Source organism: Sorex fumeus, unplaced genomic scaffold (assembly GCF_029834395.1).
Source record: "Sorex fumeus unplaced genomic scaffold, SorFum_2.1 ptg000058l, whole genome shotgun sequence".
NCBI classification, from domain to species: domain Eukaryota; kingdom Metazoa; phylum Chordata; class Mammalia; order Eulipotyphla; family Soricidae; genus Sorex; species Sorex fumeus.
Genome location: NW_026606115.1, coordinates 7,110,709 through 7,138,255, shown reverse-complemented (window position 1 = coordinate 7,138,255; position 27,547 = coordinate 7,110,709). Strand labels below are relative to the sequence as shown.

Sequence of the window (27,547 nt, the reverse complement as noted above, 5' to 3'; positions counted from 1 at the left end):
ATGCTCTTTACTAGCAATAAACTGAGTATTAGGATTTAAAGTTCTCCTTTCTCTAGCTTTCTGCACCTGCTTAGGGTTACGCTCCAAGCTGTGTATTTTCATTCAGTTATTTTAATTTTCTCAACATTGTTTCCATTATTTCCCATTGGGATAACAGGAGGCTTCGTTCTCATTTCCCCCTAGTTTTTAATCTTTCTGTTGTAATTTAAATGTTCCAAAGCTACCTAAATCCGTTCTAAAGAAGAATAAATAAGACTTTCAGAGTACTTAGGAAGTAAATATTTTATCAACTAGACATTGTCTTTTAGAGTCATTCCCAGGCGTTAGTCTTATTATGGGAGCTAGAGGTCATTTGGATGATTACTTGACATTATTCATGTAATGTAGAGCTTTTCAAATTGGCTTTAGTTCTGCAAGCACTTAGATCTGACTTTTCTCTCTTCTGTGCAGTGAATTTTTGTATTTTAAAATGCACATGAATTTAGCACTTTTGAAATAAAAGAATTATGGAGTTTTTTAAATGGTTGGGATTTGTCTGTTTCTTTGAGATTGCTCACCAAACTAAGCCAAAGAATTTTGGTATGGTAATTAAAGCTGTGCCAGATTTTCTCATCTCAAAAAGTTGACTTGTTTCAAGTGATTTTGTACTCTCCAGCATATTTTTATAAAGCATAGTGGTTTGATTTAGTTTTAGATCCAATAAAGCTAAACCAGTGCATGTTTAATTGTGCCTTGAAAAATAAACACTAGTCACTGTAGAGATAGCAGGTCAGGCTCTTTCCTTGCCTGCAGCTGACTCAGGTTCAATCCCTGGCATCCCTTCTCATCCCCCAAGCACCACCAGAAGTGATTCCTGAATGCAGAGCCTGGAGTCATTCATTCCTGTGCATCGCTGGGTGTAGCCCCCAAACCAAAACAATCTAGTGCTATTCACTGTGCCATCTGGTTACTTATTGATGGGATATTAGAAATGAGGATTTGATAATTGACTGGAAACCATGTTTAAATTCTTTTTTTCATTATCATCGTTAGCAGCCAGTATTACAGAATTTCAGTTGTTTAGCTTCACACCTCTCTATATCCATTTTGTCACCACTACTATCTCTAAAGTTCCAGTGCCATCCCACCCCACCACCCCAGAACAATCCTCTGCACACTCCTCCTTTCTCCCTCACTCCTACCCTCCTCTCCAGCAAACACCATAATTTTCACCCTGCGTAGGAGTCAGTTTTGTGTGTTTACAGGTTTATTTCCTTTAGTAATTCACATTCTACATATGAGTGAAATCATTGGTAATTGTCTTCCACTTATTAACATTATCAACTCACAGTCCATCAATTCTGGCATCAATTAATCTCTTTTTTAATGGCAAAGTAGTATGCCATTGATTATACAAACCAGATTCTTTGTCCAGTCATCACTGAATGGGCATTTTGGTTGACTCCTTGTGCAAGCAATTGTGATTAATCTTACTTTGAATATAACGGTGTAGATATCTTTTCACATTAGTGTTTTCATATCTAGGAGTGGTATCACTATATTATATATTTTATTATATTTTTATTATATATTTATTATATTATATATATTGTATATATTTTAAAAGGCATCTTCCTACTATTTTCTATAAATGTTGGACCAATTTACTTGCCCACCAACAGTATATCAGGATTATTTTTTTCTCCACATTACCTCCAAAATCTGTTATTTCTAATTTCATTGATATAACTCATCATTCTCAATGGTATGAGGTGAATTTGATTGTGGTTTTGATTTTTATTTTCCTAATATGAATGTTGAACATTTTGAAAGTCAGGTTCTGACACTGTGGAAGGCAGCTATGCTCACCAATACACTACTAACACCACCATGGGTTCTGACACTGTGGAAGAGGATTACAAATCTGGGTGTGTGGAGTATGTGAACAAGCAAAAGAACCCTCATGTATGAGAATGAATTTATATAGGCATAAGTATAGATGCATTTTTCCAGTTGAAGAGTAGCAGCAGGTGGAAAATGATGGCCCCAATTTCTGAGAATTTTGAGTTGGAGAAGGATTGATAGAGACCATTTCTCAGGTCTCTATTCTTGTGCAGCCTTCAGCTGTACTTGACCTCCATTCAGGAATCCACTGTTAGGATGAACTTGTAGGTTAGTGAACTTCGTTCAACCATTAGCTAGGTCTCACTAAACTGCCTCTTAAGTTTGTTGGAGTGAACTACCTCAAAAGGTATATATACCGTGAAAGTCAAAACCCATGTTTAGCTAAGTAAGCATCTGGAGATGTTTAGCAGCTGCCTTTTGTAAAGTTTTAATGCCTAATGAAAGCTTGGCTTTACTGCTTAGATCTCAAGACGGAGTATAATCAAAATTCTTGTGCACAGGTCCTTTGGCTGAGTTTTTTAAAGCATTTTTATGTGCTTTGATGGGCATTCAAGATTATGTATATTTAAGTGCAAATCCATTTTTGTTAGACATAGATCTTTTGTGTCATTTATTGTATTGTAAAAGATCTTGGACTATATTGTTTCAACTAAACCAAGCTCTAATCCCCCACCCCATTTTCTGAAAGGATGTGCATCTATGCTTCACTGGTTTTCGTCTTTAAGCACTAATGAGCCCTTGTCCATAATGGGTTAGTAAAGAGGTCGCATGTGTATTGCAGATGAGCACACACATATGTAACCTCTTCATGAAGAAAGACGGCACTTCATTTAGACATATTTTCAAAAATGGTTAAGACAACCCCCCCACACACACACACACAAACAAACCTGGGAGTCTAAAGAAACCCTATGCTTTCACTGAAATGTTCTATAAGATGAAGTAGCACCCCAGAAGATGCAGTGAAAGAGGTATCTTGTATCCCTACCACCTGGATACTTGGGTAGTGTAAAACAGCTGCTAAAATCAAAACCACTTGAATTCTGGCTCAGCTTTCTCCAGACAAGTACTTAAAATAGCTTAAATAACAGGATGCAAGGGGAGGGAAAACATTTCCTTTTAAGGACATGCATTCTTGGTGTGATTCAAACTTCTGCAGGAACATGGCTGTGTAATAAGTTTATTTACTTTAAGGTTACTGGGGGGAGGGTTTGGGGAGAGTTAACGGGTATTAAAATAATACTCATTAAAGAATAAAGTGGTTTCTTTTGAAACAGATGTGAACCTTGGTATGTTAAGAGAGAGATGGAAAAGAGAAGAGGAAAGAATGAGAATATGTTGTTACAGTTTACTCCTTTCTGAAGAATTCAGCAGGGAGTATGAGATGGACTTTTCTGGTGTGGCACTGGGAACCTTCTAGTGAAGTCCTATTTTTAAGTCCACTGACTTTTCTTTAAAATTGAGGGGCCTTGGTTACTTTGTTGAAACTTAGCCCTTAACTTTCTGTGGGAACTTGGTACAGTGATTAGATGGACTTTTCTATACTCTTGCCACTTGCTAATGTTTCCTTATATTGACTCAGTTTTCTGACCCTTGAGTCCATGATTCCTAAACCATTGGGAAGACCTGGCATAACACAAACTGTACATCAAAGTCCGACGATTAACACCTTCTTTATTTTCGAGGTGTTGAACCTGTTCCACCCCTTCTCAAAAGGCCTTCTAGAATATTGACAGCGTTAATGAGAAAACAAAGGACGGCCATCATGCCAGGAGGTTGGGATTTTCAGTTGTTAAAGCTGTTTTCAATCTAGATCTGCATTTGGTGGGTCAGTTTATTATTAAATTCTCATGTTTATGCCAGAAGTCAGGATGGGAAAAACTCACAACCAAAAGTTTTTAGCTCCTGGTTAATAATGTCTCTTTCTGGCCTTCCAAAGCACACAGCACATTAGATAGATCTCTGATGTCTAAGTGTGTGTGTTCGCACGCGCGTTCATAATAGTGTGTGTGAGAAATAAAATTAGCATAAAACCCTTTAAAAATAATTGCACCCTGTTTTGTCTTTCAAATGCTTTGCCAGCTGGGAGATTTTGTAAAATTAATTGCAAGCTGCCTATTTAGGCTCCCCCTGCCTACTTATTGAAATTGAAATTGTTTTCCTGAAAAGATATGGTTCAGAACGTCTAAAAAACTATATTTTACTGAGTACTATCTCAGTATTAACTGATGAGGTTAGTCTGAGCTACATCTGATGATAAAATATTGAGAAATACTCAAGTGGGCCAAACTTTTAAAATGCATAGAGCAAGACGACATGTTTTTAATGATTCATTTCCCATTTCCGAAAAGAAAAAGGCTAGATATAGATATGACAAGTCACCAAAATGTTTAGGATTTGAAGTTAGAGTTTCAAATAAGAATTAGGGGTTTCATTTGATGAATTTCCCTATCTTTGTTATCTAGTTGAGTGTGAGCCAGTGTTGATACTCAGTTTGCTCTGGAGATTGCTAAACAAGGACTTGTCATATATCTTCATAAGCTTAAGCAGGTTTCTGCTTTTGGAATGAGAGAGATTCTGACCCGACAGTCATCACTAGCTGTCTGCTTGGGTACTCGGTGGTGGGTGTGTTCACTGGGACGACCAAATTATAGATCTGTAGGCTGCTGGGTGGAGACAGGATTAGAACAAAGGGCATGAGATTGAATGTTATTTCAGGGATATTTCTGTCGTTATGGTTTCCTGATGAATTGCCATTCAGTCTTTTAGTGCCATTTCTGTGTATTTTGGGTCATTGTTTATTTAGTTTTGTTTTTAAAATGCTCATTAGATTAGAGCATTCTTTTCCTGGTTAATACTTGAAAATAAGTGGTAATCCAAAAATAATTTCCCATTGCATTCACCAGATACTGTGCCCCATGTTAAAGTGGGACATGAAAAGATTTAGAAGAATCTTTCCAGTTTTACAGCCTAATAAGGAAGATTGTTGTTTGATGATAAATCCCTATTCCTCTACCTCCCTGTATATTGTTCCTCGCATTTACTAAAAGCCTGTTCCTGGTACTCTTAACTTCAAAACAGTTTCCACATGTGTTCATTTATGTTTGTTATATTTTAGGGTGGTTGCTTCCTGGCATCTTTTAATCACATCAGTGAGCTGTCTTCTAATTAATACTCAAGAGATATTATTCCAGAGAGGGCTCATCTAAGTGGTAGTTTTCCCCATTACCTATATACATCTATTCTAATTAATGCCAATAAACTGCCAAGTAGGCTAGATTCTTAGACCCTTGATCATCTTCATGCAGTTTTGGATTTATTATAGTTCTCCAATATTTTCTTTAAGAGACAAGAGAGATAGCATAGGCGTTAAGGGACTTAACTGGTATAGGCTGACACTGGTTCCGTCCCTGTCAGCACCACACCCAACTATGGCCAGCAGTGATCCCTGATGCCCCCAAACAAAGAACAACAACAAAAAACCCCACAAAACCCTAAATGCCATCATCACCTTCTGTTTATATTTTGTGAGAATAATGAAGTACCGACTATCAGCTTGGTCTACACTGGAATCAATAAAATTAAGCTATGGTTAGAGATGTCATTTGAAAAAGAGGAAAATGGAACACATTTTATTCATTTATTTTGGTTTTGAGGTCAAACCCTATGCTTTGGGCTTACTCCTGGCTCTGTGCTCAGGAACCACTCCTGATGGGGCTCCAGCTGTCCGTATGTAGTATCTGGATAGAATCGGGGTCAGCTTTGTGCAAGATAAGTGCCTTTTTCACTATGCTTTCACTCCAGCCTCTAGAAACACATTTTAAAACCATATAAAAATTAGAAAAAAATAAATGCTTTTTAGAAATTGATAAAAGAGAGGCTGGAGTGATAGTACACTAAGTAGGGTGTTTGCCTTGCACGCGGCTGACCTGGGTTCAATCCTCAGCATCTCATATGGTCCTCCAAGCACCGCCAGGAGTCAATTCCGAATGCAGAGCAGGAGAAACCCCTGAGCATCGCTGGATGTGACCCAGAAACAAGAAAGAAAGAAAGAAAGAAAGAAAGAAAGAAAGAAAGAAAGAAAGAAAGAAAGAAAGGAGGGAGGGAGGGAGGGAGGGAGGGAGGGAGGGAGGGAGGGAGGGAGGGAGGAAAGATTAGTGAAAGGAGGCAAAGATTTGAGAGCTGACAAATCATATATTTTGTCTAAAGATATAAAAATGACCAACCTTTTTGAAAAACAACATGGACATTCCTCAAAAAGCTAGAAAAGAGCTCCACTACGACCGAGCAATATCACTGGGAATATACCCCTGGGGCCCAAAACACACAGCAGAAATGCTCTCTGCTCTTCTATGTTCATTGAAGCACTTTTTATAATAGCCAGAATCAAGAAACAACCCGAGTGCCTGAGAATAGATGACTGTTAAAGAAATTATGGTACACCTACGCCATGGAATACCATGCAACTGGTAGGAAAAATGAAGCTGGGAAAATTGCTTATAAGTGGATAGATATGTAGAGTATTATTCTGAGTGAAATGAGTCAGAAGGAGAGGGACAGACAAAGAATGGTTGGACTCATTTGTGGGATATAAAAATAGAACATAATATGAGACCTATATCCAAGGACAGTAGAAACAAGGGCCAGGAGAATTGGTTCAGGATCGGAAGCCTACCTCAAATGCTGGGGGAGAAGGCAGTTGGGATAGAAAAGGGACTACCGTGCCAAAGATAGTTGTAAATGATCACTCTAGATAAATAAGAACTGCGTGCTGAAAACAGGGAAAGGAACGAACAGGATAACCCCCCGTTGCCTATATTGCAAACCAAATGCCCCAAAATGGAGCTGGAGCAGGAGCCCAGGGAAAGTGCCTGCCGTAGAGACAGGCTTGGGGGGTGAGTGGGGAGAGGGAAACTGGGGACATTGGTCATGGAGAATGTACACTGGTGGAGGGATTGGTGTTGTAACACTGTATGACTGAAACATGACCATAATCACCTTTGGAAGTCTGTATCTCATGGTGAATAAATAATAACAAAAATTAATATTCATTAGTTATGAGGAGAAAATGAGCTTATTTTCTTTTTTTAAAACTTTTTTATTAGTGAAGCACCATGAGGTACAGTTGTAGAAATAAGTGGTGATCAGGAAATCATTACTCTGGTTGTGTTTGGTTGGGGACCACACCTGGTTGTGCTCGGGCCTTACTACTGGTGTTGTGCTAAGGGATCACTCCTGGCACTGTTAAGGGGGGACCATATGAGGTGTCAAGGATGGAACCAGAGTCGGCCGCATATGCCAAGGCATATGCCAAGACCTCAGTATTATCTGACCTTCAACATTTTAAATATATAATGATTTTATCTCCAGTTTTCAAAAGTAACTACTTATGTAGTTTGTGAACTCTTGTGACTGAATTCAGAATCAGTGTTGGTGCCCAATAGGAACCTTCAGGATAATTCCATTCTAAGCCTTATTTTTACAGGAAGGTAAAACTTGGGCAGGGAATTGTACATAAGTATTAGCCAAGTTGAAATTAGATTGTGTCACTTTCCTTTCACTGTTGTTGTCCTTTATCTGTGCCACGTATCTTTCACTCTGTCACATTTACTCCCTAATACTGTATTTGACTCATAAAGGAAAATGGGAGAAATAGATCCGCGTATTCATGGGCTGAGGAATATTTAACTCCAGGAATTTCATCCACCAGGAGTTACTAAAAGACTGCCATGATATCCATGTGAATTATTTTGTTCTTTTTAGCAAATCAGTTTGTTAAATTTATTTTCTTATGTGAAGACTTTTCTAATACAGTACTTGATGTATGACCTTTTGTAAGTTCGAAGCAAAGAAAATGGAGATGTGCCTCAGGGAGAATTCAGTGCTTCTCCTTGAAGGAAACATTTGTGATTTCTAGAAGTGTTGAGTAATTTGATGATGATGTTATAAAACTATCGGTATTTTAATTAGTAGATTTTTAAATGTAATAACATCCATGTAAGAATATTTAACTGAAGGTCTATACATCATTTAAACGAGTCTTCAAACGAGCCTTCAAAGTACTGAGGAGCTTTTCATGAACCTTCAAAGTATTGAGAAAATGATTTCATATACGATTTTAATATTCTAACAATTGACTAATATGAATTATATATTGACTAATTACATATTGGCTAATATGAATTACAGAGGCACTCTTCCACATCATAAACCTTGCGTTTGCAATGTCTTTTTATCTGAAATCTTATGTGATTTGCTCCCTTAACCCATAGACATCTACTTTTCAAAATAGAACTTTTATCAGAGTGGCCAGGCTGCCTATCGGCATCGCTGACCAGAACTCCATTGTTACCTGCATTCCCCACCCATCTCTTTTGCCCAGAGTGACTCAGTTTCAGTACTATTGGCATTTTGAGTTGCATAATTTGGGATTGCGCAGCAGGGGTTGAAGGGGTCATAGGTATCATAGAGTACTATAGGTATTGTAGAGTACTTACCAGCATGCTGGCCAATATACCCTGGATACAAGGAACATTCTTCCCACCCTGCTTTGGCATCCCAGTTTGTGACAATCAAGAATATTCCAGGTCATTTCTGAATGTACTCTAGCACTGTTAGCACTGTTTTCCCGTTGTTCATGGACATTCTCGAGCAGGTACCACTAATGTCTCCATTGTGAGACTTGTTGTTACTGTTTTTGGCATATGGAATACACCACTAGGAGCTTGCCAGGCTTTGCCGTGTGGGCGTCTCTAGCTTGCTGGCCTCTCCGAGAGGGGTGAAGGAATTGAACCCAGGTTGGCCGCGTGCAAGGCAAATGCCCTACCCGCTATGCTATCACTCCAGGCAATTAAAATGTACTCTAATGGAGGTCAGAATAGCCCTATTCTAACCCCTTACCTATTATAGTTTACAAAGGTAACACTGCATGTTATGATATTTATTTCTTAGCTTTCATTAGAATGTGGGCTCTGTGACAGAAATATGTTCTCTTTTTTGTCATTTTATTTTGTTCTTCTCTTTCACCAGTTGCGTTCAATCCCAAGTATCATGCCTGTCAGTGCTTTTAGTTATTTGTTTATTGTTTCAGGACCTCCTGGTCTGCTCAAGGCTTACTCCTCTATTGGTACTCAGGGATATCCCTGCTGTGCTTAAGGGATCATATTACCAGAATTGAATCCGGATCAGCTACATACAAGCCATGAGCCTTACCCCCTGTACTATATCAAGCCCATGGTAGAGAGTTTTTAAATAATGTTATCAAGTAATGAACTATTTCTAATATATTTCTCTTGAATAGTGCTATGGTATTCTTGAGTCATTTTCTCAATTTGGAGATTGCTGCCTTTTAATTTCAGCAATTAAAGTTTATATATGAGAATGAGTAGGAATCTGGTGGGGGGGGGAAGCCTTGTTTAGTATGTTTGAGATTGGATGCAAAAGTCCTTTACTGGTGCTGAAGCAATAGAACAGTGGGCAGGGTGCTTTCCTTGCTCATGGATGACTCAGGTTCAATCCCGGATACCACATATGGTCTGCAGAGCCTCGCAGGAATGATTTCAGGGTACAGATTCAGAAGGAAACCCTAAGTACCGCCTGATATGCCCCCACCCAAACCAAAACCTTTACTAAAAAAATGGTATGATCAAATGAATACAGCCCTCAGATCTTTAGTCCTCTTTCCCAAGAAATGAACTTTTTTCTCATTGATTGATTTCCACCCCTCCCACATTTTTTAAAATGTAGGAGTACTGCTGTTTATTCAGCCATTGACTAAGCTGATTGAATTGGGCATGAACTCCACGTTACTTTTTTGTTGTTTTTTTGGGTCACACCCAGCAATGCACAGGGGTTACTCTTGGCTCTGAACTCAGGAATTACTCCTGGTGGTGCTCAGGGGACCATATGGGATGCTGGGAATTGAACCTGGGTCAGGCGCGTGCAAGGCAAATGCCCTACCCTCTGTGCTATCACTCCAGCCCCTCTACATTACTTTTAAAAATATTTTTAAAATTGAATATTTGTGAGATAGACCATCTGGTCTATCTGGTGAGATAGACCACCAGATAGACCTTCGAAAACTCTTGAGCTAATTCTCCAGCGTGGTTTGGTGCATGCCTCAGGCAACCGCAAGCTAACGTCCGATCTTGCAAAGCAGTGCAGAGATGCGATCAAGGAAGACCTCGAAGAGAGAAGAGCAGAAGTACTGGTAGATGCGGCAGAAGCTGGGAAAAGTATTCGTAACGCCCGCCTGTCCTTCGCCAACTACAAGACCAAGATGACTGCCCTCCGACATCCTGATGGATCCATCACATCCTCCAGAACGGCAATGAAGAAGATTATCCATGACTTCTACTCAAATCTCCTTGATAGCCATGTCCACTTGCCGACATACCAAATTCCACAGGATGGATATGTCGTCCCCAATGTTCTCCCTTCCGAAATCCGACACGCCATTTCGTCGGTAAAGAAACAAACAGCACCCAGCCCAGAAAAGGTCAGACCTGAACACCTGAAGAGCCTGCTGTCGGTACTCATCAATACATTGGCTTGGCTCTTCACTCGCTACCTGTCTGAATGCAAGGTTCCGTCCCAATGGAAAACCAGCAGGACCGTACTACTGTTCAAGAAGGGAGACATCCATGACATTGGCAACTATTGCCCGATCTGCCTATTGTCTGTCATCTACAAGTTGTTCACTCGAGTCATCCTAAATAGGATTGTCAGAACACTAGATGAAGGACAACCATGCGAGCAAGCCGGGTTCCGCAAAGGATTCAGCACCATCGACCATATCCACACGATAACCAAGCTCATTGAGGTTTCTCGGAAGTTCAAGATGCCGCTCTGTTTAATGTTCATTGATTTAAAGAAGGCCTTTGATTCTGTTGAGACGGAAGCGGTCATTGAAGCCTTAGCCAGTCAGGGCATTCAAGCCCAATACATCAGGATTCTCCGTGAGCTGTATTGCGGATTCACTACCAGGATCTCACCATTCTACAAAGAAGTGATCGTTGATGTCAAGAGAGGGGTTCGGCAGGGTGATACCATTTCACCGAAACTCTTCAGTGCCACCCTCGAGAACATCATGCGACGACTGGAATGGAAAGGAATGGGAGTGAAGATAGATGGTCGGCAACTACACCACCTCCGCTTTGCTGATGACATTGTTTTAATAACACCAAACATCAGCCAAGCGGCACAAATGCTGGCCGACTTTGAACGTGAGTGTGGAAAGGTAGGACTACAGCTGAATCTTACGAAGACAATGTTTATGAGAAACAGCCTCGTTCCTGACGCCCCATTTGCTCTCAATGGAACGACCATCTCCGAATGCAACAGCTATGTGTACCTAGGTCGAGAGGTCAACATGACAAATGACCTGACACCCGAGCTGCGCAGGAGGAAGACAGTGGCTTGGAATGCCTTCAAGAACGTCGAAGAAATAGCTAAGAGGACGAAGAACCTCCGGCTCCGGGCACATCTCCTTGATTCCACTGTTCTTCCTGCATTAACATATGCCTCAGAGACCTGGGCCCTACGCAAACAAGATGAGAACGCTATTCAGGTCTCCCAAAGAAGAATAGAAAGAGCTATGCTTGGAATATCACATTTCACTCAAATGAGAGAAAGAATCCGGAGTTCTGACATCCGTTGACGATCAAGAATCAGGGACGCTGTCTCATTTGCCAAGGTGTCGAAAATCAGATGGGCTGGTCACGTAATGAGATTTAAAGACGACCGCTGGACTAGAGCTGTTACCGACTGGATTCCACGGGATGTCAAAAGACCGCGTGGCCGCCCACCTACCAGATGGTCAGACTTCTTCGTCAAGATCATGAACGATCGGTTTGAGGCTCTTCATGTTCCCGGAGCGAACAGAGGCCATTGGGCTACACTAGCACGCGACAGGGACAAATGGAGACGTTACTGGCGCCCGCTCCAGCAAATCGAGGACTAACGGGAAGTTAAGTAATTATCACTTAAGTGATTAAGTGATAATTGGGTTTCAGTCATACAATGATCCAGTACCCAATCCTCCACCAGTGTACGTTTCCCACCACCAATGTCACTTGTTTCCCTCCCACAATCCCCCAATACCCCACCCCACAACACTCAGCCTCCCTTATGGGAGGCACTTTCCTTCTTGCGCTCTCTCTCTCTTCTTTTCCTTTTGTGCATTATGGTTTGCAATACAGGTGCTAAGAGATCATGGTTAAAGGCATTCAGTATTTTTATTAGGATGGTAAGGCTGGAGCAGATTTTTAAATGGGTGGCAGCTTTGGGGTGTGGATGTGACTGCTGAGGCTTCGGGAAGTACAGGGAGGTGAGGGGAGGTAGCCCATCCTGGCCCTGAGAAAGCCTGGAGATTTCAATCACAAATCCCGAATAACAGAATTCTCAGCAGATCATGTCTCAGTGAGGTATGGTGGCGATTTTCCTCCCTACATTTTTAATGGCTTTAGAAAATAAAGCAGTATCAGCACTTAGGTGCAAACTCTTTTGAAATTGTAGTAGCATAAAAAAGATGTTTGTAGAGTTATCTTAAAGATTTGCATTACTTGAGAATATATTCTTGAGTTTTGTATTTGCCTTAGATTAATATTTACTTATATTGACTCATAAAAATTGTCACTCAGGGTGGTAGCTTAATTCTAGATGCTCTTTTTAAGTAATCAGCATTATTTTGTTAAAAGTATTCCATTAGGCTAGTGGAAGAATAGGAATTTGTAGCATAAAACTTTTAAATAGCTACAGTGAGTGCTGTTTCATACTACAGCTGGCTTTTTGGGTGTATTATCTATTGTTTTTGCTATGTTTAGTGATTATGCAGCTGGATATGCAGTACAGCGTGGGTAAGGTGCTTGTCTTGCATACAGCTGCCCCGAGTTTGACCCTGGCACACTATATGGTCCACCCAAGCTTTGAGCACAGAGCCAGAAGGAAGCCTCTGAGCTCCGCTGGTTGTGACCCAAAAACAAAAAGATTTTTTGATTTAACAATTTTATTAAATAGTCATGCTTTACTAATGTATAACACTTATATGATGTTTAAGATGTAAGATGTGGACCAGAGAGATAATATAGAGTTTTAAATAAAATATGGCCACTTACTTTGTATGCTTCCAACCCGAGTTAGAATTCCTGGCACCACATATGTTCCTCTGATTGGCGCCGGGATTAATCCCTGACTGTAGAGCCAAGGGGAAGCTCTGAGCACCAGCAAGTGTAGCCCCTCAAACCAAAAACAAACAAAAACAGAAGATGCATGAGAAACAGAGAGATGGAACAGGGGTTAAGGCATTTGCCTTGGACATGGCCAATTCTTGCTAAGTGCCAGCACTTCGTGGTCCCCAGGAAACCACCCCGGCACAGAGCTGGAACACTTCCAGATGAGATACCTTCTTCCCCTCCCCCCATACAAGATGCACGAAGTAAAACCATACTCTTAGAGTTAAAAATTGCATTTTCGGGGCTGGAGTGATAGCACAGTGGGTAGGGAGTTTGCCTTGCATGCAGCCAACCCGGATTTGATTCCCAGCATCCTATATGGTCCCCCGAGCACCACCAGGAGTAATTCCTGAGTACATGAGCCAGAAGTAACCCCCATGCACTGCTGGGTGAGACCCAAAAAAGCAAAAATAAAAATTGCATTTCCTTGGGCAGCATACAGTAAGAATGAAAAAATTGTATTTAGGCAATCTTAGGAACTGAATTTGAAATGAAAAATACTCCGATAAATATTTCTCCTAAAACTTTGCTTTTTTGCTTCCCTGTCTTATAAAGATCTCAACAGCAATGGATTCATTTGTAACTACGAACTTCACGACCTTTTCAAGGAAGCTAATATGCCGTTACCAGGATATAAAGTGAGAGAAATTATTCAGAAACTCATGCTGGATGGCGACAGGAATAAAGACGGGAAGATAAGTTTTGATGAATTTGTTTATGTAAGTATGTGAAAACCTACAATTATTCCAAGTAATGACTTTGTCCAGCCCAGTCTTGGAGCTCTCAGTGCATATGATATTAAATTCCTAAATATATTGTGTTAGTGATGGTATAACTAATAAAATTTCTCTCATCCCACCCACTAAGTTTTGTTAGTTTTAGACATTCAGCTATCTTAAAAGAATTGAGAAGAAGAGAGAGAATCTGGCAGAATCAGAAGATACAGCAGAGCAATTGCTGTGGATGAGCAATCTCCTTATGAGCAGTCAGTCATTAAAGGGCAGTTCTCAAGGTGCTAAATGGCATCCTTATAGCACTCTATCTCCTTTGGTGAAGTGTATGCTCCCAAATTTTAATGATACACCCTGACTCACAGTCTCAGAAGCTTCCTGACTTAAACTTTCTGATTAAAAAGATGTTTACTACTCTTGTGGTAGCATTTAACTGTACCATTTTCTCTAGGATGATAATTTTGATAATTAAAAGTTAGAAGTGTATCTTTTTCGTTCATTGGAGGAGACGTTTTGACTTTTTTTATTTACTTCTCTAGTGTCATCAAATATTCTTCAGTGTTACAGACTCATGTTTTAATTCATTCAGTGCTCTCCCAACTGCCTCATTTATTGGTATATACTCAGTGCTTAGAGACTGTATATGTCTGACACTCATCTTTGAAGTCTCATGCTTGTAGCTAGTAGCCCAAAGGTCTAGATTTTCAGCCATGCCATTTTTAGTCTGTGTTCAAAGACAAAGTATTTAACATTATACATTACTGAATAACTGTTGTCTTTTCCTTTGATTAAGACCACGCTTAGGTTTTTATTATTTTAATTTATTAATTTAAGGCTGAAGTTGTCTAGATCTAGTCATTACTTAAAGTATATTGCATACTTACAGTCCGTGCCCTATATTTATCCCAAACTTCCTAGCACTTTATATCCTCCTTTTCTACGTTTTGTTTTTGCCTTAAGATACTTATTATGGTAACGTATATTCCCCTAGTAGTTCTGACTCAGCTGTAGCAAGAGAAATTCTTATATGGCCTCTTGAATTTAAAAATCACGTCTTTATAGCACTGCAAGAGTTCAAGAAGCAAATTGATTGACGATGCCAGTTCATCTTATAGTATTTTGTGTTATTATATTTTAAATGCACGCTTGTGTCAATTATAGTGATATAGTTTTTGCATCTTAAAAAAATTCTGAATTTCTCCCTACCATTTTTGTCTCCAGTTATTGCCAAAGTCCTTTGTTTTGAATTCTGTGTTCAATAGTAAGTTGTAATTGATTTGCAATTTGAGCATTTGCATGACCTCTGGTGTGTAACTTGCTTCCTGTGTCACTGCACGTTTAGCTATGAATTTGAAACAGCTTAGTGGGTTAACTATGATTGGTTGCTTTTTATATCATTTACTGCTCAGTTTTTAAATTTTGCTAAAGAGAACAGATCTAAATAGTTTAAAACAGCAGTGTGTCAGTACTATAAGAGCAAAATTATTAATGTCACTAAGAAAAATATAGTACTTGAGAAACTTTCATTCTATATATTTTGAAACCATTTCTGCACAGATTTTTGTGGCTTTTAAGTGAGGAGGTGGAATTATCCTTAAGACAATGTCTAATAAATTTTTGGGTGGCAGGGGGGCACATCTGGTGATGCTCTAGAGTTACTCCTGGTGGTATACTGGAGACTAGTTCTGGCCCTATTAATTAATTAATTTTACATAGAGTTAATACCTGCCCCATCTATCCTTGCTTCCTCTTCACTCACACTCCGTTGGTAACCTTAGTTCTGTTGGCAGAGTCCAAGGGTTTGTTTTAATTTGCCGTTATCCATTCCCTGACTCTGTTTCTTTACCACAGATGAGTATGAACATCTAACATTTATCCTCCTTCCTCTGATTTGCTTCAATTAACATAACCCCCCTCTGCTTCTTCCCTAGTTTTAGCAAAAAGAGCTTGGGGGACCATATGGGTTTCCAGTGATCAAATCGGGGTCAACTACCTGCAGGGCAAGTGTCCTGCCTGTGTGCTATCTCTCAGACCCATGTATACCACACTGTCTTTATCTACTCATTTATTGAACATTTGGATTGTTTCTGAACTTGATTCTGGTCAGTAGCACTGCAGTGAACATAGGTGTGCATAAATCTTTTCAAGTTAATGGGGTTTTTTGCTTTGGGTATTTTTTTATGTTCTTGAATAGATGCCAAAGAGAATTCCTGGGTTATATGGGAGTTCTTTTTCTTTTTTTTTTTTTTTTTTGAGAAATTCCAGTGTTTTCTATAAAGGCTTAACCAGACAACATTCCCACCAACAGTGAATAAGGTTCCTTTTTCACCACATCTGTACCAATAGTGGTTGTTTCTGATAAACTTTTGATATATGGCATCCTCACTGGTGTGAGATGATACCTCATTTTCATTTTGATTTACAGTTCCTTGATAATATTGATGATTATTTTTTCATTTGCCTTTTGTCTTTGAGGTAGTTGCAATGTACTCCCCTTCCGGCTATTTTGATAGGCTTGTTTGTATTTTTGTTGTTGAGTTCTGTGAGACCTTTGTGTATCTTGGATACCAGCCATTTCTCAGATGTATGGTGTGCGGATATTTTCTCCCATTCAAGTGTCTTTCTTTTTGCCAACATTTCTTTCGTACTTTAGAAACTTTTCCGGTTGATGTAGTCTCACTTATTTATTTTTGTAAAGCAGAGTTCTTTTCCTATTATTACCAAACTTAGAACTTCAGCAGAGTGCAAAGAAAGAGGAAAGATCCAAGTGTGCTATTTTTGGAAACAAGTTTCAAAAACTGGAAACAAGTCAGTATATGTATTTTTACATATTTTTTGGAATATTTTCCTTCTTAAATCTTCTGGTTAGCTCAGGTTTGGCCTGAGTTGAGAAAACTCTGAGATTTAAAAAAAGATAAAAAATTTGCTCAGAGTCTTAAAAAGGTGATGAGGCTGGATAGGTAGTACAATGGGTAGGGTGTTTGCCTTGTATGCAGCCAATCTGGGTTCAATTCCTGGCATTCCATATGGTCATGGAGCACTGCCGGGAGTAATTCCTGAGTGCAGAGCCAGAAGTAACATCTGAGTGTTGCCTGGTGTGACCCAAAAACAAAACCAAAAGAAAGGATAAATCATATAAAATGAAAGTAGCCTGGAGAGATAGATAGTAAACCTGGTAGGTTTACCTTGCAGGTGACTCACCTGGGTTTGGTACCCTGCACTGGATAGGGTCTTTGCCTTAAGTTATGCTAGGAGTGATCCCTGAGCACAGAGCCAGGGGTAAGCCTTGAGCACCACTGGGTGTGCTACTCCCCAACCAGAGAAAAAGGGAAAAAAATGGAAAAAAATAGGTCCCATTAAAAGAGATTAGCAGAGTTAGGAGATGGCTCAATGGTGCAGGCTCTGCATGTGGGAACCCCTGGTTTGACCCCCAGAGAACCACACAGTTCCCTTAGTAAAACACTGGGTGTGGCCCTATAGAGAGAGAAAAGAAAAAGTCTGGGAAAGATGTATAGAACCAAACTGAGCAGTGGACAACAGGAGTTGATTCACACAGGATAAAGCAAATTCTTCCTCACACAAGGAAAACAGCACAAAACACTGAGCTCATTAGCGTCACAATGGGCAGCTTTGAAAAGATTCTTTGAGATGGTTTTAGCACAGTAGTTGTCCTTGTGTGTTGGCTCTGATTTCAGAGATACTTGTCAGGCAGAGGTTTACACTCAAATTGTGTTATCATCCACAATTATCTCTAAATTTATTGGGGGAGGGGGTAAATCTAGAAGTTGGAATTTTGAACTTGAACAGAACAATGATTAAAAAATATTCAGAAAATGAAGGTGATGTAGCACTTATAAGATAATTGAAAATTAACTGAATTGCAACTTTGCCATTCTCAGACACTAGGAGTTTAACTAGAGCTGTGTAAGCAATTGTACTTATCTGTAAAAGGTAAAGGTAAAAGGTAAAGGCCCTCCCGTTGATCGTCGATTTGCTCGAGCGGGCCCAGTAACGTCTCCATTGGAGACTTTGTTGTTACTGTGTCTGGCATATCGAATACTCTCGGTAGCTTGCCGGGCTCTCCGAGAGGGGCGGAGGAATCGAACTCGGGTCGGCCGCTTGTAAGGCGAACGCCCTACCCGCTGTGCTATGGCTCCAGCCCCTGTATTACTTATCCGTAATACAGCATTTTAAAAATCCGTAATACAGCATTTTAAAAATCCGTAATACAGCATTTTAAAAATTGTTTGTATTATTCCCCTTTCCATGATGTATACAAATTTTGGGTTTTTTTTTCCAGCTGAAATCAGGAGAATGAGACAAACCGAATTATTTTTTATCATCCTAATTTTTCAAAGTAAATGGTTTCTGAGACATAGTTTTTAATTTAAAAAAATAGGTTTTCATATGTGTTTCTGAGATAATTACCCTGAGGCAGTAACGGTTTGGTCATGAGGTTTTTTTTAATTGCAGATTTTATGGTTATTTGAGGGGTTTAAGGTTTGTCAGTCAGTTCTGAGGAAATGGATGCATTTGAGTAATTTGCTAGATAATGTTTTACTAAATGAAGTAGGGTTCATATATGGGTAGAATGGTGAATGTTGTTTTTTCATTAAACAGATTTATACTTAGCAAAAGAAGAGCTATGGGAATAAAATGCTGTGTATTTGGACTGTTTCCTTTCCAGGACACTATTTTGTTGTATAGTCAGTTATCACTTAACACCTTAGATGTGTTCTTAGCAATGCATCAAAGTGTGCAAATGTCACAGAAGTGCAATTACACAAGCCTTACAGCATAGCCTATCACACATCTAAGCTCTATATCATTTATTGGGCCACCATTGTACTGCTGGTCTATTGCTGTTTGAAATGCTAAGTGATATGTGACTTGGAAATTCAGACAAAAAAAATTAAGAGTTGAATTAGGGAAGACCAAGACAAATCAGCAGGCTGAAGCACATACTTAGCATGTGGTGGCCTTCGTCTTGATACCAAGTCATTCCCTGAGCACTGCCAGATGTGACCCTGAAACACTGAGCTGGAAATAGCCCGTGAGTACCAAAGATTGTGACCCAAACACTGAAATAAAGTTTGAACTAAATTTTAAAATCAGAGTGCGCATAAAGGTTATTAAATTGCCCAGAGGGAGCGGCATAGATGCTGTGTATGGCTTTTGCCTGGCACACAATCAACTCCGGATTTCTGTATGGTCACCTTGAGCACTGCCTGGTGGAGTGATTCCTGCATGCAGAGCATGGAGTAGGCCCTGAACATCACTAGGTGTGGCCCCAAAACAAACCCTAATAGAACTTGCCCAGAGGGGCTGGAGAGTTAGTACAGGACTTAGGGTACTTGACTTCCATGTGGCTGAGCCTGATTCTATCCCTGGCAGCTGGCACCACATTTTGTCCCTCAAGGTCTGTCAGGAGTGATCCCTGAGCATAGAACCAGGAATAAGCCCTGAGCACTGCTAAGTGTGGCCCAACTCCATCCTCCTCCAAAAAAAGCAAGAGAATTACTCATAGGACAATGGTCCATACTGTTGATACATAGCTGGGAATAGGGTGTTCTGAAGAGATCTTTATTGATCATGTAAAGTATGTAGTCTTTAGTCCGCATATGTGTGTATGTCTATAAGAGATATAAATGCATACTGAAATGACAAGTATAGTGTGTGAAACCACATCTAGGAAAATTGAGTTAACCTGATTTTGAAAACTCACGATCACGATCACGACCATCCTGTTGTTCGTTGATTGCCTCGAGCAGGCCCCAGTAACGTCTCCTTCGTCCTAGCCCTGAGATTTTTTTTAAAAGTGCCATATTCAAGGCTCTTTCAGGGTTAGGAGAATGTGACCCATCATTGTTACTGGTATTTGGCATATTGGGTATACCACGAGGAGTTTGCCAGACTCTGCTGTGTGGGCAGGTTACATTCGGTAGCCTGCCAGTTTGTAAAACTCACTGCTTACTAATTTCATAAATAAAAATGGGTTTACAGGTTCAAGAAAAGTCAGGATTTAAGGACATGGTGGCTTTGTGGTAGGGGCACTGATTTAAGAAAAAAATCCCACGCACAACAATTTTTCTTTTTCTATCAATTTGAAAATGCCACTTTCTCTTCTTTTCTTTTCTTTTCTCTTCTTTTCTTTTCTTTTCTTCCTTTTTGAGTCTCACCTGGAGATGCTCAGGGGTTACTCCTGGCTCTGCACTCAGGAGTTACTCCTGGCGTTGCTCAGGGGACCATATGGGATGCCGGGGATAGAACCCAGGTCGGCCACGTGCAAGGCAAATGCCCTACCCGCTGTGCTATCACTCCGGCCCCCAAAATGTCACTTTCTCTGGGAAGATTAATTACCAAAAAGGTGCCCTCCTAGAAAGACTAAATATAAAAATATCTTTTTCTGGCCTGACACAATTTTACGCAAATACGAAGCTTGGTTTGTGGAGCATGGGCTAGATTTTAGCATCTGCTATACCAATTCTCACAGACACCCTGAACTGCTTGATAACTGTGACCTTGTTTTATTAACTTGAGACATAGGTTGTTCTTCCTGAGGGTTCGGGTGTGTTTGTGTGTGTGTGTGTGCGCGCGCGCATGTGCACATGTGCGTGCATGCATACATACATACATACTGCTACAGCACTTTTGAGTTACTTTGTGTTTCAATAAATCATGTTTTATTAATATCTTATGAGGATGCTATATCCTACTCTTACTGGCACGGGCTATTTTAACTTAGCCATGTGCATCGCTAAATCAGAAAAAATGGGATTAAGAAATCTCCAGCATTTAAAAAAATGTAGGCAAATTTCAGAGTATACTTTCTTTCAGTCAAGTTGCAAGATTTGAGATTTGCTTTGTTACAACCTGCAATTGAATAATTACTGTAAAACTTACAAGTTAATTTCATGAGATGCTGAAATTCACAAATCTGTAAGGCAATCACTTCAAAGCATCTTGGTATTTCTCCTCAAGGATTACTTATTCCTGCCAGATTTAAGCATTTGTTCATGTTAATCATCCTCTAAATTTGAATTGAATAAACTCTTAAGTACCGCATTATTCTATAAAGGTAGTGTAGTGGTTTGGTTTAGTTGAGTCATGTTTTTCTTTCTTTGCAAAGATTTGAGGATAAAGAAGGGAGATCTTGGGGGTAGGGGTGGCAGAGAAGGGAAGAAAAAAGAAAAGAAAACTGAGATTCTTTAATATTCTTCAGGAAAAGAACAAAGCCTTCATTGTTCGTAGAAATTTAGCATATTCACCTATGCCTTTGAACCACACTAGTTTTTGGCTTAAAGCATACCCATTGCATGTGGCACTTAATGTTTTGACAAGTGTGTGCTATTGACTTTCTGGCTTCTTTTTCAGTGGCAGTATTGTAGTACTTGTTTTCAAAGGTCAAGCTATGAGTTTTCCATATATTTTAATACTCATTAACTTTACCTTTGGTGGAATCTATAGGTGATCAGAGTATAAATCAAAAAATAAGTTTTATCGCTGTGTCTGATTTAAAGTTATGAAACAACAGCATGTTTTAATTATTAGATTTTCCAAGAAGTCAAAAGCAGTGACATTGCCAAAACCTTTCGCAAAGCAATCAACAGGAAGGAAGGAATTTGTGCTCTGGGAGGAACTTCGGAATTGTCCAGTGAAGGAACCCAGCATTCTTACTCAGGTAACAGTTTTGTGTGCAAAACATTAACACAATGTTCTGAGAAGGGTGCTTCATATGGTCTCAGAGAGGAATCTTTTTAGAAAAACATTGCCTCCTTATTAAGAATACAGTAGAAGTTGTTTGTGACTGTCTTGGACTTTATACTTTGTATAAAGACTTGCAATGGGGCTGGAGCTATAGTACAGCGGGTAGGGCGTTTGCCTTGCATGTGGCTTACCCGGTTTCGACCCCCAGCATCCCATACGGTCCACGGAGCACTGCCAGGAGTAATTCTTGAGTGCAGAGCCAAGAGTAACTTCTGAGCACCGCCAGGTCTGACCCAAAAAGGAAAAAAAAAAGACATGCAAGAACCTTTATTACTGTGGAATTCAGTGGTAACATAGATACAATTTTTAAGGAATTTTCTAACATCTCTAGGCTCAGTTAAACCTGTTTTATTGTCTTTTTTAATTTTGTAATTCCTAACAGCCACTGCATTGCATTTAGGTAACTCTATTACCAAAGGGGATAATAGCAACACATTAACGTTAACACAACTTTTTATTTTATTAATGAGAAGCACAAATATTTTTGACTTCAGATCAAATATATTAACTTAAAATGTGAACTGATTTCTTGTTAACACACCATTATTTTAGAGGAAGAAAAATATGCTTTTGTTAACTGGATAAATAAAGCTTTGGAAAATGATCCTGATTGCCGACATGTTATACCAATGAACCCGAATACTGATGACCTGTTCAAAGCTGTTGGTGATGGAATTGTGCTTTGGTAAGATGTTTGCTTGTTTTTTAATCCAGATTTCCAAATGTAATGAATACATTTGATTCTAGATGTTTGACAACTTCACCACTTCACTAAATAATTAGAACCAAAAAATGGCTACATTTTATTTTACCCTTGCCACTTCATCTTAGGTCTGTATATGAAATCTTAGATTTAATCATGCAGATAGATGTAAGGAAGCTTTTATTCTCATCATTGAGCAAATTGCATATTATTTTTGAACTGGGGTATGGTAGTATCTCTTAACTTTTTTTAAAACATTTTTATTGAAGTACCAGAATTTACAAGACTGTAGATGAAAATCTTCAGTGCCAGTGACTCTCACCATTTGTTGTTCCCTTACTGTGTTTCTTTTTTCACCCCACAAATGGGAGAGAGCTCTCCTTTTTTCCTTCCTTCCTTCCTTCCTTCCTTCCTTCCTTCCTTCCTTCCTCCCTCCCTTTCTCCCTCCCTCCCATTTATTTGTGTGTGTGTGTGTGTGTGTGTGTGTGTGTGTGTGTGGTGCTGATGACACCTATACACATAGATGAATAGAGCTAATCTGAAATTCCGGGGCTGGAGTGATAGCACAGTGGGTAGGGTGTTTGCCTTGTACGCAGCCAACCTGGGTTCAATTCCCAGCATCCCATATGGTCTCCCAAGCATGGCCAGTAGTAATTCCTGAGTGCATGAACCAGGAGTACCCACTGTGCATCGCTGGGTGTGACCCAAAAAGCAAAAAAAAAAAAAATTCCAAAAAAATGTAAGTTTATATGTTGTTAAAATAAATATTTAAATATTTTTCAAAAACTAAATCTTTCTTTTAATATTATGGATTAGGGGCGGGAGCAATAGTAGAGCAGGTAGGGCATTTGCTTTGCATGCGACTGACCCAAGTTCAATCCCCACCATCCCATATGGTCCTCCAACACCACCAAAGTGATCCCTGAGTGCAGAGCCAGGAGTAATCCCTGAGCATCACCAGGTATGTCCCCCCTACAAAAAAAATGATAATTCTGTGCCAGTACATTTTAAAGTTTACATGAAATAGGTAAACCCTACAAATGCAAAATTTAGTACGAGTGCATTCAAGTAAGAAAACTTAAAACAGTGTCTCTAATCGTCTAGTTGTTTAAATAGGGGCCACCACCTAATGCTGCTGGGGGTGACTGAACTCAGGGTGTTGGACCTGTTAGACATGAACTTTGCCACTTGAACTTATCTAATGTGGCCCCTGTCAGTATCTCTTTGAAAATCAAGTACCTAGGAATCAGCTTAACTAAGGAAGTAAAGGATCTGTACAAAGAAAACTACAAAACGCTACTTCAGGAAATAAAAGAGGACATGAGGAAATGGAAAGATATCCCCTGCTCATGGGTCGGGAGACTTAACATTGTCAAAATGGCAATACTACCGAAAGCATTGTATAAATTCAATGCAATCCCTATAAGGATACCCATGACATTCTTCAAAGAAATGGAGCAAACACTCTTGAAATTTATATGGAACAATAAGCCCCCACGAATAGCTAAAGCAATTCTTGGGAAAAAGAAAATGGGAGGAATCAACCTCCCGAACTTCAAACTGTACTACAAAGCAGTCATAATTAAAACAGCATGGTACTGGAACAAAGGCAGAACTGCAGACCAATGGAACAGGGTTGAATACACTGACATCTCTCCTCAATCATATGCTCATCTAATCTTTGATAAAGGTGCAAGTAATGTGAAGTGGAGTAAGGAAAGCCTCTTTAATAAATTGTGTTGGCATCACTGGACGGCTACATGCAAAAAAATAGGCTCAGAACTCTGCCTAACACCATGTACAAAAGTAAGATCAAAATGGATTAAAGACCTCAACATCAGACCAGAAACCATAAGGTACATTGAAGATAAAGTTGGCAAAACCCTCCATGACATTGAAGCTAATGGTATCTTCAAAGATGCCACGCCACTGGCCGAGCAAGTGAAAACAGAGATAGATAAATGGGACTATCTTAAACTAAGAAGCTTCTGCACCTCCAAAGAAACAGTGAAGAAAATACAAAGACAGTCTACAGAATGGGAAAGGATATTCACCGAATACACATCTGACAAGGGGTTGATATCCAGGATATACAAAATACTGGTTAAACTCCACAAGAAGAAAACATCCAACCCCATCCAAAAATGGGGCAATGAAATGAACAGAAACTTTCTCAAAGAAGAAATCCGAATGGCAAAAAAGCACATGAGAAAATGCTCTACATCATTAATCATCAGGGAGATGCAGATCAAAACCACAATGAGATACCATCTCACACCTCAGAGACTGGCCCACATTCAAAAGAACAAAAGCAACCGATGCTGGCGTGGATGTGGCGAGAAAGGGACACTCCTTCACTGTTGGTGGGAATGTCCACTGGTTCAGCCCTTCTGGAAAACAGTATGGACGATTCTCAAAAAATTAGAAATTGAGCTCCCATTTGACCCAGCAATACCACTCCTGGGAATATATCCCAGAGAGGCAAAAATGTATAGTCGAAGTGACATCTGCACTTGTTTGTTCATTGCAGCCCTCTTTACAATAGCCAGAAACTGGAAGAAACCTGAATGCCCAAGAACAGATGACTGGTTAAAGAAACTTTGGTACATCTACACAATGGAGTACTATGTAGCTCTTAGAAAAGATGAAGTCATGAAATTTACATACAAGTGGTACAATATGGAAAGTATCATGCTAAGCGAAATGAGTCAGAAAGAGAGGGATAGACATAGAAAGATTGCATTCATCTGGGGGATATAAAGTAACAAAGTATGAGATTAATACCCAAGAATAGCTGAGATCAGCACCAGGAGGATTACTCCATAACTTAGAGGCCAGCCGGGTATCCTAGAGGAAAGGGCTATTCAGATAGAGAAGGGAGCACCAAATAAAGGATGTTTGGAGGATCCTCCCAGGAGGGGAGATGCATGTCGAAAGTAGACTATGGACTGAACATGTTTGCCACTCAATGCCTCTTTTGCAGACCACAACACCCAAAAGGAGAGAGAGAACACAGGGGATTGCCCTGCCACAGAGACGGGGGGGATGGGGGGATGGGGGTGGGAGGGATATTATCCATGGTGGTGGAAAATGGGCACTGGTGGAGGGATGGGTATCTGATCATTGTATAATTGAAACCAAAGCACAAAAAATTGTAAATCTACAACTTTAAAAAAAAAATAAAATAAAAAAAAAATGAACATTAAAAAAAAAAAGTGAAAGCATACTGTTAAAAAAAAAAAAATAAAATAAAAGTATATTACTTCCAAAATCCAAAAAGAACCTCATGCCTCAGGTTTCACTGTGCAATTACATGTTTCTGAAAAATGCGTGTGTTGCTGCTGGTGCTCTTAGGACCAAGAGTGACATGTTGGTTCTAGGGCACCAGAATGTCTGCAGCAAAGGTGTACAATGAGCAACACTTGATCAGTTGCTGATACTATTTATAGATGCAGTGTATCACAGTGGTTAAGAGCATTCTGCATAGTCAGTACTCTGAGTTAATTTTTAGGCTCTGCTCCTCAGTTACTGTCTAGCTGTAATCACGATACTTAGCTGCCATGCCTTTCAGTATCCATAGATTATGATCACTAGATGACTGTTCTTACCTCTCAGAGCTATCATAAGCATTAAGCAATAATATTGTGAATTGCTTACAACACAGTAGTAGATATATTTCAAATAACAAATGTGCATTACATAAAATTTCCTTTTCTTGCCTATAAGATAATTTCCTCTTTATGGCTGATGTATAGGCACTAAAGAAATAATTGCCCACACATTTTGATAAAAAGAGATAACTATATGGTACTATTTAATGAATACTATACAGCTCCTAACTCATCTTTTCAGGCACTCAATCCAGTAAATGAGAGACTCTCACGATCAAGTAGTTTTACCTTTATGAATTTTTTTTAACTTAGACATTTTATGTCAAATATATTTGTTCTTTTATTTCCAGGTAAGATGAACCGACTCTTAAAGTATAATTAAATGGCAGGATATATAGGTTTAAAAATTTATGTTATTTAATGGGGCTGGAGCGATGGCACAGTGGGTAGGACGTTTGCCTTGCATGCGGCCAACCCAGGTTTGATTCCTCCGCCCCTCTCGGAGAGCCTAGCAAGTTACCGTGGTATATTCCATATGCCGAAAACAGTAACAACAAGTCTCACAATTTGTTGTGAAATGTTACTGGTGCCCGCTCAAGCAAATCAATGAACAGCGGGAGGACAGTGCTAAGCCCTGGCCAGGGCTTCCAGAAGTACTGAGAAGTTAATGATTCCCTTAAGAGCTATCATTAGTCTTATAAACAAAGCAACATTGAGTAACTGTATTAGATTGGAATTTATATAATGCTTGTATGGAGATAATATATAAATTTAATTTTTTAGTTTTTCTTAAAAACACCGTGATTTACTAAGTTGTCCATTAAACAGATGTTTCAAGCATTTAGTTACAGGCATTCAATAGTCTAGCACCAATACCACCACCATTACACCTTCCCTCCACCATTGTCTCCAATTTTCCCATGTGCTCCTTAAGCCTGCCCTCATAGCAGACCCTCAATAATTAATTTTATTTTGCTTATTGTCAGTTTTGCTAACTGAATGATCAAAAAATGTTTCCTTAGAAGAAAATTGGTGTAAATTGTTGTATCTCACCATGGACACATTAAGTCCTTGTATGAGAGATTATTAAGATGTTATTATAGGTTAAAGCTTCTGTTAATTGACACTGGTTGCCTTCTATGTTGCATCCCATCCAATCTGTTGTGTTGCTGCTGATTTATGGGTACATCTGGAGCTAAATTTATAACTGATTGATGGCTTTGTGGTATGGGCATGATTGCCAGGGCTTCCAGAAGTACTGGGAAGTAGGGGGGAGGTGGCCCATTCATACTCCAAGGGAAGTATGGAGGTTTCCGTCACAAAATCCACATGCCTAATTTTTTCAAGAGACTAATTTTCAGGTGAGGCTCGGTCCTGAGATAGTAGAATGTGGCCAGAGACATGGCAGCAATTTGGAAATGTGGGAACATTTGACTGCTGGGGTTCTGTTTGGGTGGGCACTGAGCTGATCCCCACCCTTCAGGTGCCTCAGTTTTCTCAGCCATTTTCAGGTGTCAGGAGGAATTTTTCCAGCTTGCTGATCTCTTGAGATTTATTATGAGTCTCTGGAGCAAGGCTGGTAGACAAGCTTACATGGTGGCAACTGCTCCTATGTGAATT

At 39.6% G+C, this 27,547-nt stretch overlaps 1 protein-coding gene across 2 annotated transcripts in view; it reads left to right on the top strand.

The window, feature by feature from the left end:
• The window catches only part of PLS3 (plastin 3), a 118,386-nt gene that overhangs the window by 69,659 nt on the left and 21,180 nt on the right, over window positions 1–27,547 (top strand). For both annotated transcript variants that reach the window (XM_056125765.1, XM_056125764.1), the window contains exons 4-6: window positions 13,671–13,834; window positions 21,398–21,527; window positions 22,166–22,298. In XM_056125765.1, coding sequence (XP_055981740.1) covers window positions 13,671–13,834; window positions 21,398–21,527; window positions 22,166–22,298 — 427 coding nt within the window. The remainder of the gene's footprint in view (window positions 1–13,670; window positions 13,835–21,397; window positions 21,528–22,165; window positions 22,299–27,547) is intronic.